The following is an 11,850-nucleotide window of genomic DNA, read 5'->3' as shown; positions in this document are numbered from 1 at the left end:
GTGTTTGAGTTTGTCCTAATCCTCCAACATTCTCTCTCCATTGTCCTCCCACCACCCCACACTCCCCAACTCCCATGCCCGCCTGCCCGCTGCTTCTTTCCTCCTCCTCCGTTTACTCGCCGTCCCCGAATTTACTCTTCAATCCCCGCCTTCTCACGTTTATTACATATCCTTCCTATTAATCATCTCCACAAACACAAGGGGCAATTCAGTAATTCCAGTTCAACGGCGCTTCCCCGTCAAGTTCCCCGTTATCGCTTTACGTTGTCTCTTTCCCCGCCTTCACACATCCTCCTCCTCCTCAACTGATAAACCCTTACCTTTTCTCTCCTCGAAACCTCGATTTCTCTTTCATCCATGAATTGAATTTGGAAAAGTTTGATTAGAAAGGAAGAGATTTATTGGAGTTTTGATCGGAGATGGCGACGGCGGCATTGGCGACAGCCGCCGGAGCGTTTTTGGTGATTTATGTGCTTTTGAATCGACGATTATCGGCCAAAGAGGAGGATCGCGGCGATGACCGGAGTAGTAATGGGGGTGAATCGACATCGAGTCGATCAATTCGGAGGAAGATTTCTCGGCGGCCTGCTCAAGCTCCGGCGACTTGGTTTGAAACGATTAGTACTTTGTCGGAAACATTAAGGTTTACGTATTCGGAAACTCTGGGGAAATGGCCTCTTGGTGATTTAGCTTTTGGGATTAACTATCTTATGAGGCGTCAGGTTTGTCAATTTTAGAGAGATTTCTGGTGTTTTAGATTGATTTTACTTGAATCAAGCTTGAATTTACTATTGATTAGTGTACAGATAATTCTTGTTTCGTCGTTTTAGTTCGATTTTTGAGAAATTTTGAAATTTTAGGTGAAAGATCAGAAATTGTCTAATGGCAAGTAATTTGGATGGTCAATTAAGCCCCCTAGTAGTAAATTAGAGACAAGAGAATGATTTTTTACCTGAGTGCTATTATTGCGGTAACAACAAACTGAGAAGTTGAATTTACATGTGTCTTATGTAGTGACAATCTAAGATGAGATAGCATAGTCCTTGCATGTTTTTAGGATTGGTTCTATACATTCTCCAAGTTGTTATTTGTTTAGGTTTGATTCTTGAGAATTTGGTGTCTAAAAGGATTTATGGAAAGTGATTATACTGCAATTTTGGAACTCAATGAAAAGTTATCTTAGGACAGATAATATAATGTATGTGGTTTATATGTACACCATCATGTAAAGAGATCATCAGATGGCTTGTGAAAAGGATTATAAGGTTCAAACAGGTGATGCAGGGATAATGGGTTCGAAATTGTAGGGCATTGAAGGGAAAATAAGAGGAAGTAATGGAAGTTGAGGTTAATTTTCTTTGTGAATCTCAAATTTGTTTAGGAGTACATGAATAACATGTGTACAAAAAATGGGGATATAAAGCTTATACCCTTTCCATGGAATCAGTTCAGATGCTAACAATCATCTTATCATCTTCAAGTAGTGTATACTAACATCTAGGTAAGGACGATGGTGAATCTCACATGACTAGAAAATTTAGAGAATTTCTTGCATGCATTTGAATATTGGAGTGAAGTTGCATATGGAAAGATGTGTTTATTTTGGGTTATCAGAGTTGGTGATTTTTTGGTCTTTTAGTTGTTGTATCACAACACATATGAGGTGTCAATCAAACCATGTTAACCTATCCTGGTGTGATGATTATGGAACCTTCTTTCTAGTGGGCTGGGTGATTTCAATTTCTGAGATGTACCTTTATCGAATGAGGGTGTCTATGATTATCACCATGCGGCTGTGGACTATGGGAAACCATGTATGTATACTAACACTAGTGATTAACATGGATTCGCATATGCAATCATTGATTAGTTGTCGACTAGTCGCACCATGGGGTTATGCCATCACTTAATGTCCTACCTTGAATGTCAGCCTCCATAATGTCTTAAGGTCAGCCCTTCGTCCCTAATAGCTGGTATGTTTTCTCTTTCTCCTGGTTATTGTTGTGAACTCCTTTTCCCACAGAAATCATTACCAGAGGTCAAGAACTACACAAAATTAAAAAGTTTTGGAACCTCTCATAAATGTCAGAGCATGCACATGATTATTGATGGCTGTGATTGATTCGTCCATTGATAAAATTTTATAGTCAAGGGTTTCTGAATTATAGCAATAGGACTCAAGGTTGGCTGAATGGTGCAAAATGTTATGCACAAGTAACGATATCAGGTTGCGGGATAGAGGCTGAGAAATAAATGATATAGAGAGATTGGAGCGACATGGTATTCGCTAAAATACTGCTAGTATTTATTGGTCTTAAGTAAGACTGTGTGGTGTGTACTTCTTGACTCTTTTGGACATTGCCAATTGTGGATTTGTGGTATTTTTGTTGTTGGGCAGTCTTGTCTATTGTTTCATTAACATGAATTAGTGAACTTCGTTGTGACATCTGTTTCCCACAGAGGATCAGAAATGATGCCTGCTTTGGGTATCTTAAGTAAGCAGATGAGAGAAGATTGTGTTTCAGGAAAGCACATAAGCTGTGATATAGGGGATATGGATGTTCTTAAGGGAGTGGGGTTGTGTACTTTTCTCTTAGTCTCTGATTTCAGATTTATACTCCAGGTTGTTCATTAGGATTTCCTATCATTCCTCAATGTGTGAAACTCCCAAGGCAAACGATGAAAGCTTCTTGGGCTAAAAGGCTCTTTTCTTAAGCCTAGAAGCACTCTATTTATGCATAGTGCATACCTTGATAACTTCAGTATGTCCAGAAAATTTTTGCCCGAATTTCAAAGCTTATTTGCACTTTTCACAGGCGAATCCTACTTGCATCATAGATGTTGTTTTCAAGGTTAACATCTGACAAGTCTTTTTGTCTACTACTGACAGTAAATTAACTGAACAATCTCCTTTTTAATAAGTAATAACACTTTTGACCAGCGTTGCTCACAAAGTCACAATAAAATTCTGTATCACTCACCAAAGAGAGACTGGGATCTAGCTGTTTTGAAATTGCGTTAGTATTGCCAGAAATCGATATGGTGTTCAGCTTACAGTTCTATTTACGTTATTGTAGTTATCTCTTTGTTCTTTTAGTTAGTGTTTTGAGTTTATTTGACTAAACTGTGCTCTACAGGGAGATTTACAAGTTGCAGGGGTGTATGCTGGAGGTGATTGTGTACAGCTCAAGGGTCCTGAAATTATTGCTGAGTTAAAACATTTATTGAGACTGCTGACTCTCTGCATGCTTTTCTCCAAGAAGCCATTTCCTGTATTTTTGGAGTCTGCTGGGTTCTCAGAAGCTGATGTTCTTCTTCAAAAGCCCAAAGCTGCTGTAAGTAAAGGTCTTCTGCATTTCTTTTTCGCCGTTTCAGATTTTGTGTGAAAATTCTGGGAGCATTTTGTCTAGTGCCTATAGCACACTTCATTGTCGTCCTTTCGTTTGGTAAAACTTCATTGTTCATGATGTTTGTGAATCAACATAACCACTGAACCTAAGTTTTGTCTGAAAACAGTGCAGCCCATTAGAGTAGTGCATCTGCCCTTGAGTAACCCTATTTTCGATAGTTCTCCCTCTGTCCCCTTTTATTTTCCCCGTTACCCTTTTTGGGATGTCCCCATTGGATTGCCTCATTTCCCCATAATAAAAATGACCATGGGGGACCACCGGACCACAACTTTACTCTCACATACAAGTCAATACATTTGGTCCCACCACTTGTTCTTAATCAACTCCACTAACCAAAAAAATAAATAGTAGCTAAACGTCAATGGGGCAAAACAAAAGGTGACAGGGAGTATTTTTATCTTGAAGGGTGAAGTGTAAATTATACATTTATACCCATATGCTGTATACATGGGAAGTTTGGCTTTTAATGTTCATAACCTTTAATCTAAATTGCTCTTATATTTGCAGCTTCTTAAGCCTGCTTTCACAATTATAAGTGATCATGGCACCAAATGTTTCCTTTTGTTGATCCGGGGTACTCATAGTATTAAAGATACACTAACAGCAGCAACTGGTGCCGTGGTGCCTTTTCATCATTCTGTATTACATGATGGTGGGATAAGCAATTTAATTTTGGGATATGCTCATTGTGGGATGGTAGCTGCTGCTCGTTGGATAGCTAAGCTTAGCTCTCCTTACCTCATCAAAGCTCTGAATGATCATCCTGATTATAATATCAAGGTAAACAATGCATTTGGTTACTGTTTTCGTGTGTTGCATATTGGAACTATATGGTCCAAGCTTCCACCCTTCCACCCTTCCACATGCCTTTGTACATGTACATGTACTTGTTTGTGCTATCTGAACTGGTTGTGGGTGCTAATTTGCTAACTGAATGTAAAATGCGATATAGTTAGCCAATGTAACTCCTGGTTGTGGTTGCTGCTTTATTTGGAAACCGAAAACTTGTGAAAACGATCTAATTAGTTGTCTATATCTTGTAATTATTTTTTCTAACTAGTTGAGTGGCTCCCTTCTGTGTTTTAGATTGTTGGCCATTCCCTTGGTGGTGGAACTGCTGCTTTGTTGACGTATATTTTCCGAGAACAGAAGGAATTTTCCTCTTGTACCTGTGTATCATTTGCCCCAGGTACAAATCTTACTCATTCTATTTTGAGTGCCATACTGTATATCATCATTATCATGTGGCCTTTTCAGACCGTCCTTTAGGTCAAATGGGAAAGTTTGGATTCTAACTTACTAAATAGAAACTGGCCTATGTTCAAATTAGAAATTTGTTAATTTTAGGGTGTTATGCAATGTTGATATAGTTGCTTAACAACAAAGTCCAATCTTGCAGCTGCTTGCATGACATGGGAATTGGCAGAATCTGGCAAACATTTCATTTCTACAGTCATTAACGGTGCTGATTTAGTGCCGACATTTTCAACTTCATCTATTGATACACTTCGTTCTGAGGTGCTGTAAACTTATCTTGCCTGTCTCCGTACTTTATAGTATCTAAATTGGTTCATGTATCAACATGCCTGAAACTTATGACTTGTGAGCAGGTAACTGCATCATCTTGGTTAAATGATCTGCGTGATCAAGTTGAGAGAACAAGAGTCCTGAATGTTGTCTACCGCTCTGCTACAGCCATAGGATCCCGTACGCAATATATAGCCACCACTGCTAAGGCTAGGGTTGCTGGTGCTGGTGCTCTTTTCCGTCCTGTCTCCAGTGGCACTCAGGTATTTTTGTTGGATTGGATTGTAATGGATTTATGTTGAAATTAGCTTTGTGGCCATGGGGGAAATAGATCTTCATACTCATGAGTCGTGATTGATAGATCTTCATACTCGTGAGTCGTGATTGTTAGGGCATTTAGGAGAAAAATAAATAGGGAAAACATGTCTATTTATTATTTGCTATCCTACGCTTGCTTCATATTACTGTGCTTGAAAGCGTGTGACAAAATCAACCACACATTATTCCACTGGGTAGCATTTGAAGACAATTGGACAAAGGGTTGGATTTTCATGTACACGAATTTCTTCTTAGTCATGGCTTTTTAGTAATTCACAAAAACCTAAATCAGTACTACTTTTACTTTAAGAGTAAAATACATCCATTTCTAACCTCTTGGTATCATACATGTTCGTTGGCTCGTGTCTATCACAGTTGTGTCCTCTTCTGCCAAAAGTTTGGACCCGACGTCCATATTCCAGTTCCTCTAGCATTTGCAAATTGCGATATTGGTAGTTGCATATACTTCGTATTTGCTAAGACTAGTGTTACTTTGACTTTTTTATCCTAATGGTTCAAATTAAAATGGTTTTTTGTATTCTGTTTCTTTTTTATTCATTGTGAAGTAGCAAATAGCAATTTCACATCAAAAGGTTCTCTTTTTGTCTTTGTAGACTTGTAGAGAGTTGTGTACATTTGACCCACCAAGGGTGTGAATGTTTAGAGTTGTGTGTGTGTGTGTATGGGGGGGGGGGGGAGAGTGATGGAGTGATGGTGCTGCACAGATATTTTCTGAACAGTGAGTATTAGAAGTGAAAATTGCAGGAGATTTTGGTGGTTTACTACCCCGTTGTGGTTGTAGATATCCGGAAAATAGTAAGCTTTAGCTCATTTGGTTCATCACTGTTTATATTCAGGTTGTGATGAGGCGTGCTCAGGATGTTGCACAAGCCGTAGTCCGTACCCGTCCAACCCTGTCGGCATGGTCCTGCATGGGAGCACGCCGTCGGAATGTGGTTCAATCAATAAACCTGAAAGAGGAAGATATGGCCGAGGCCGCATTGATTACCACCACCACCACATCAGAAGTTCTTGTGACAGAAGTAGCTTCTACAGACACCGAAATACATGATGGTCATTACAATTTTTTAAGTGAAAGTTCAGGACACGAAAATGACACAGAGGAGGAAGAAGAGCAACTCCTGGCAGCAGATAAAGATATAACCACATCAACAATGGAGGCTGTGACTGAAGGTGAGCTGTGGTACCAGCTGGAGAAGGAGCTTAAGAAACAGGAGGAAGTTCAGGCCGAAGCCCAAGCCCAAGCCCTAGCGCAGGAGGAAGAAGCTGCCACAGTTCAAGAAATTACTGAAGAGGCTCATATGTTGGCTGATGCAGTGGAGAATAAGCATCAGATTTCGTCTTCTGACATCCAAGAGAATCATCAGTTTTACCCACCAGGACGAATCATGCATATGGTATGTGCTCGTTTTTCCAATGATGCTGGTTCAGGTGACGATGATGCTACCGAGGAACATGTGGGTATCTACGAGACTCCTAGACATTTGTATAGTAAAATTAGATTGACAAAAATGATGATTAATGATCATTATATGCCAATGTACAAGAAAACGATGGAGCAGCTTATTAATGAACTTGAAAATGATGAAACGCTCTCAAGTTGTGATACAAAAGATATTTAAATTTAATACCATATAATGCATATATATGTTGGAAATCTCCTCTCAGTGTTTTTAATAATTATAACTAACTTTTCTTGGGGTAATGATGTCAAATGAGAGATTTGTTCTCAATATCTCGATAATTAGCGACCTAACTTCCTTCAATCATCAACTTCTTAAGCAGTACGAAGAAAGCTGACCAAGTTTACCTCAGAATATGAATGAACATAACTATAACTAAAACAAATCTTTAGGGCATTATTTAAACTAAAAGGATAACAACTAAACATATTAAACAACACTCGTTATCCTGAAATAAATTCCTTGCATAAACTTTACACTGGCATAAGTAGAGGCAGTGAGGGTCTTGGTTTTCTCCAACCACTGAGGATCCGAACAAGAACCGTCCTTGCGCCTTGACCATGTCAAACCGGGAAACCTGTTAGAAGAAAAAAAACCTAAGCAATACTATAGTTCACAGTTGTTGCTATTTTAGAAGATGAACATGTGAGAAGAAACCCGTGACGTGCAACTTGGTTGCTTCTGCTTACAATAAAGAGGAACTAAACTGCAATCATTTTTGAAGAATCGATCACAGTTTCCTGCAAAAATATCGTGGGATTGGGGAGAACACAATCCGCTGTCTTCCTACACATTCACAAATTATTACAGACCCATTTTTCTGGAAGCTCATACAACATTCATCCCTATAACAGATATGTATTTGTGCATATAATGTCTGATTTATTTGAACATTTCAATTTTCAAGTGTAAATGTGGATAGAGCCTGAATTAGAAGCTTTAAAGAAAAGCCTAACACTATGCTCTATGTTACAGGAAATAAGCTTACACAGTTTCACCAGTTTTCATGTGCAGATTTTCCAAGTCCCAACACTAAGTTGAGGAACTTAAAATTTTAAATTCTATTGGGTTGTATTGTTCTGATCAGCTTAACCACCATAACGCGTCTTTAAGGACTCTGGAGGCTCCTCTTCCATTATACCTGAACCTGCTGTTGCTAGGTACTGACGAATGGTTGTCTGACGGTCAGCAAGGTATGTATGATCTAAAAAGTTACTGTAGGCTGTATCTCCAAGATTCTTTGCTGCTAAAACACTGTACAATAGTCATCAGATGAGGAGTAGCATCTTAATACGATGATAATTATGCAAAGAGAGACATCATGACATCATGAAGCCAGTCACAGGAATACCTAAAAGGGAAAAACCTTACCAATGGCGCATATAAGTTCGACAAGGAAATATGTCGTCCCTCCATATCTTATCAATGTTATATCGTCCATAATGCTGATGGTATACTTCTTTGCTTCCTGCACTTGCACTTAACCGAGTGAGTTTAAATTGTGCATACAATGTCATCAAAACATGAATTTAGGCAGGCCACTGTGAGCATCTAACTTTGAAGTTGGTAGTTAGTTATGAACCAGAAAAGCATAAACCTAACTTAGCAGTTTAAGGGTGAGTTTATCCCAAGTCTTAAGGTGAGTCTCGAGTCTAAGTCTTGGGATAATGTGGTAAAAGACTACAACAAGTTTTGAAGTGAGTTTGAAAATCCAAGATTCACTCAAGACTCACTTAAAACTCCACTTATTCTCCAACCAAATCAAATTATACCACATGATCATACTTTATCCTATTTAATTATCTTTTTTTAGGAGTTTAGTTGAGGCTGAGGCGAGTCTGGGGATAATGTGTAAAAATAGGGAGAATCTTGTGTGAGTCTGAATAATAAAACAAGTGCAAAGCTGATGTAGCAGAGTGTGAAGATAGGGGTGATTCCGAGGGATAAACTCACCCTAAGGTCCAAGTGCTATGTATGTATCAATGAACAAGGATGATAGCGAGAAGGAGCCGGGGAAGAAACTGCATACTCAATAAAGAAGAAAATTACCTTTACATCCTACATTGAAAAATTCCTCATCGCTGGACCGAGCACAGAGAACCTATATATTTCGCAAAAGAATAATTGTCAAGGCAATTTTTGATGCATTAACTAAAGATCAAAGATAAGTTCATTCAAAAAGATTCAAACATACCGCTGGATTATCAAATGTTTTCCCTTCTAATGTTTCTGGCAGAACCTGATTAATGACATGGTATCGAATCATTAGATAGAATAATGAGTTGGGAACTTAAGATCAGATAAGAAAGAGTCATCAATGGCATATGTTCTCAACTTACAGCTAGAAATCGGAACTCAAGCTCCCTCTCCATAAAAGAAGGCACCTGAACTCATCATATTGACAAATTACTAGTGATTGTTATTGATTGTTTGGAAATGGAAAGGAAATTATACACAAGAGAGAGGCATTAACTTCCAAACAATTTATCCTATTATTACCTCCGATTTTTGAATTTCAAACACAGTGACTATGAGTTCCTCCCCTTCACAAGGCTCTACACTTAAACTTGAGATCTCCTGATGTGTTTACGACAGACCCATTAGCATATTGTGCAAGAAAAATACAAGAACAACATAATAGCCAAACTGCGCATGAATCTATCAGGATGAAAATTGACTGTTCAGAATTGCATTTTCCCAACATGGAGGTAAGTTGGACTTAAACTAACATCACCCAAATAATAGCTGTGTTCTACTTTGACTGTCCTACTATGATCATCCACTAATCTCACAGTACTACTTACATCATAGCCAGGATAGTTTCTATGCACAACCCTTGCTTACTTCAATGAAACTTTCCTTACACTTTCGACTAAATTTTTGGGAACTACATAGGATGATCCATCTATGTAAGTAGATCGAAGCAAAAAAATAAAAAGGACCACAAGAAGAAATAGGTTGAATGGAACCTAGAAGGAGGCAGCCAGACAGGAGCAGATTTTAGGTTCAAACAGTAATATCAAAACCAGCAAAACTGTGATAAAATGAACTTAGAACAAGTAAAACGAAATTGAAGTCAAAAAGCAATGAAAAGAGCAAAATAACCTTGGTTTCAGGCTTGGCAATGCCACGTTCGAAGAAGATAGGAGCTACATGAGCAAAAACCCTCCTAAAACCTTGTAATCGAGCCACCCTAAAGTTACACAAATCTGGAAATGTACTCCTTGCACTCCTCTCTGCTCAAATCCAGTATCATTATTATCACACCCCAAATCAAGTATTAAGCTGCATACCAACATATTGCTGAAATCATTATACTAACATCCTATATGAACTTTGCTCTAAATCCTCTAATAGTAAGACATAAGTTAGCATTGAATTAGAGTAGTTCTCTAGTAAAGGTAAAATACATGAACTTATCAAAAATATAAACAACAAAAAAGTTTCACAGAATATAACATTATGGTTTGCAAAGATCATATGAACCAATGACAAATTATGGACAGCAATCATTCATGTTTACAACCACACCCACAACGAGCAAGTCTAAGTTAATATCCGATATTGATCAATCTCACACACCTAAACAGTAAACAGCTAACTCAACCAGTAATTTAGTAATTGACTCTTAAGTTAAAATATTTTCAATCTTTTTTTACCAGCACATTATTAAAGAACCTCCATTTAACAACCTCTTTACACAAAACCCAGAAAAAAAAAACAGGAAAAAGGATTGAATTTTGGAGAATATTTATTTTAAAAAAAATTACCAGAAAGAAGAGACCCAAAACCGCAAATGGAGATATATCCACTGGGAGAGGAAATTAAGAAGAAATCAGACATCTCATTTAGCTGAAAAGGCTTGAATTGATCAGTGGAAATGGATGGTGATGGTGAAGCTGCCATGGCCATCTGATATCGATTGAAATTAGTGGCAGCAACAAGATGGTTAATTGGATTATTAGTTGTATTAGTGCTAATGATGGATTTGGGAGTTGAGATTAAGGTGGGTTTTAAAGGGATTTGAGTAAGTAAGTGAAATTGGGAATTGAGAGTGAGGAATGAAGAGGATGCTGTCATTTTCTTGTTACTGACATAACATCTTCGTCTTTGCGTTAAAAAAGACTCACTCACGAATCAATTTACAGACTAACCAAGTTTTAACGAATCAAACTTTGTGCATTCTTTTTTCTTTTTCTTTTTCTTTTTTCTTTTTTCCTTTTCATTTTTTTTCTTCTTTTTTTAGAAAATGAAAATATATAATTATTTTTCATCAAAAATTGAAAATGTAACTTGAAAAACTTGAGTCTATAGAAGTGGCTTTCACGTGTTATTTAATAGAAAGAAATTACTTGTATTTTTATTCAAAATTCTCACTAGTTTATTTTTTCACTTTTCATCTTCATATTAGAATACCTAAAATAACGTAGGGATAAAAGTTGATCGTAGATTCGAAAAGTTAAAATTCATTTTCAGGAGTTGGAAAAGGTCATTTTATACTCTATTTTCATTGTTTAGAAAGAAAAATATGTGCATTCCTGAATTATTGTTTTTTGAAGAGCTTTTCATGTCAAAACAACGGCCTTAGCGTATACTCCCTCCGTCTCGGAATACTCGCAACGTTTTGACTGGATACGATTGTCAATGCACAACTTTGACCACCAATATCTTTAACTACTCTCTCTGTCTCTTTTTGTTTTTTACGTTTTCCTTTTTGGGTATTTCAAAATGTTCTTTACATTTCCTTTTATATTATCACATAAATAACTTAGTATTCTATCAAAATTTGTGTCCAATTATTATTTTAACCAATCAAATTCATTGGGTCATTTAATCTCTCACACTTTTCCATTGGGACATTAATTTTTTTCTCATTTCCCAATATCAGAATTTTGATAAAAGTGAAAACATTATAAATAAACGTATTTTGTCTCATTTAAATAAAAAAAGTTGAGGGATTTCAATGCAAATTAATTATTCTTTAAAACGCGTGAAAAATACAAAATGTAAAAAACAAAAAGAGACGGAGGGAGTACATATTATAAAAAACTTATAAAATATTAATATTTTGAAAATATATATTAAGATGAAACCAACAACATATTTCATTA

At 37.2% G+C, this 11,850-nt stretch overlaps 2 protein-coding genes across 2 annotated transcripts; one reads left to right on the top strand and one right to left on the bottom strand.

Annotated features, from left to right (window-relative positions):
* Positions 1-6,933, top strand: LOC110788913 (uncharacterized). Its single transcript, XM_021993545.2, has 7 exons — positions 1-722; positions 3,138-3,335; positions 3,918-4,190; positions 4,497-4,599; positions 4,810-4,928; positions 5,021-5,200; positions 6,113-6,933. The coding sequence occupies exons 1-7, from the start codon at positions 420-422 to the stop codon at positions 6,896-6,898; spliced, it is 1,962 nt and encodes a 653-aa protein (XP_021849237.1). The 5' UTR covers positions 1-419; the 3' UTR covers positions 6,899-6,933.
* Positions 6,934-7,518: 585 nt separating this feature from the next.
* Positions 7,519-10,886, bottom strand: LOC110788914 (uncharacterized). The gene is made up of 8 exons (XM_021993546.2): positions 10,510-10,886; positions 9,845-9,975; positions 9,239-9,316; positions 9,079-9,123; positions 8,934-8,978; positions 8,789-8,840; positions 8,111-8,207; positions 7,519-7,993 (listed from the first exon to the last, which is right to left on the bottom strand). Exons 1-8 carry the CDS (start codon positions 10,817-10,819, stop codon positions 7,828-7,830), a joined length of 924 nt encoding a protein of 307 aa, XP_021849238.1. The 5' UTR covers positions 10,820-10,886; the 3' UTR covers positions 7,519-7,827.
* Positions 10,887-11,850: the final 964 nt, after the last annotated feature.

The sequence above is a fragment of the Spinacia oleracea genome, chromosome 3, assembly GCF_020520425.1.
Source record: "Spinacia oleracea cultivar Varoflay chromosome 3, BTI_SOV_V1, whole genome shotgun sequence".
Taxonomy (NCBI): domain Eukaryota; kingdom Viridiplantae; phylum Streptophyta; class Magnoliopsida; order Caryophyllales; family Amaranthaceae; genus Spinacia; species Spinacia oleracea.
This window is presented reverse-complemented; position numbering and strand designations above follow the sequence as displayed.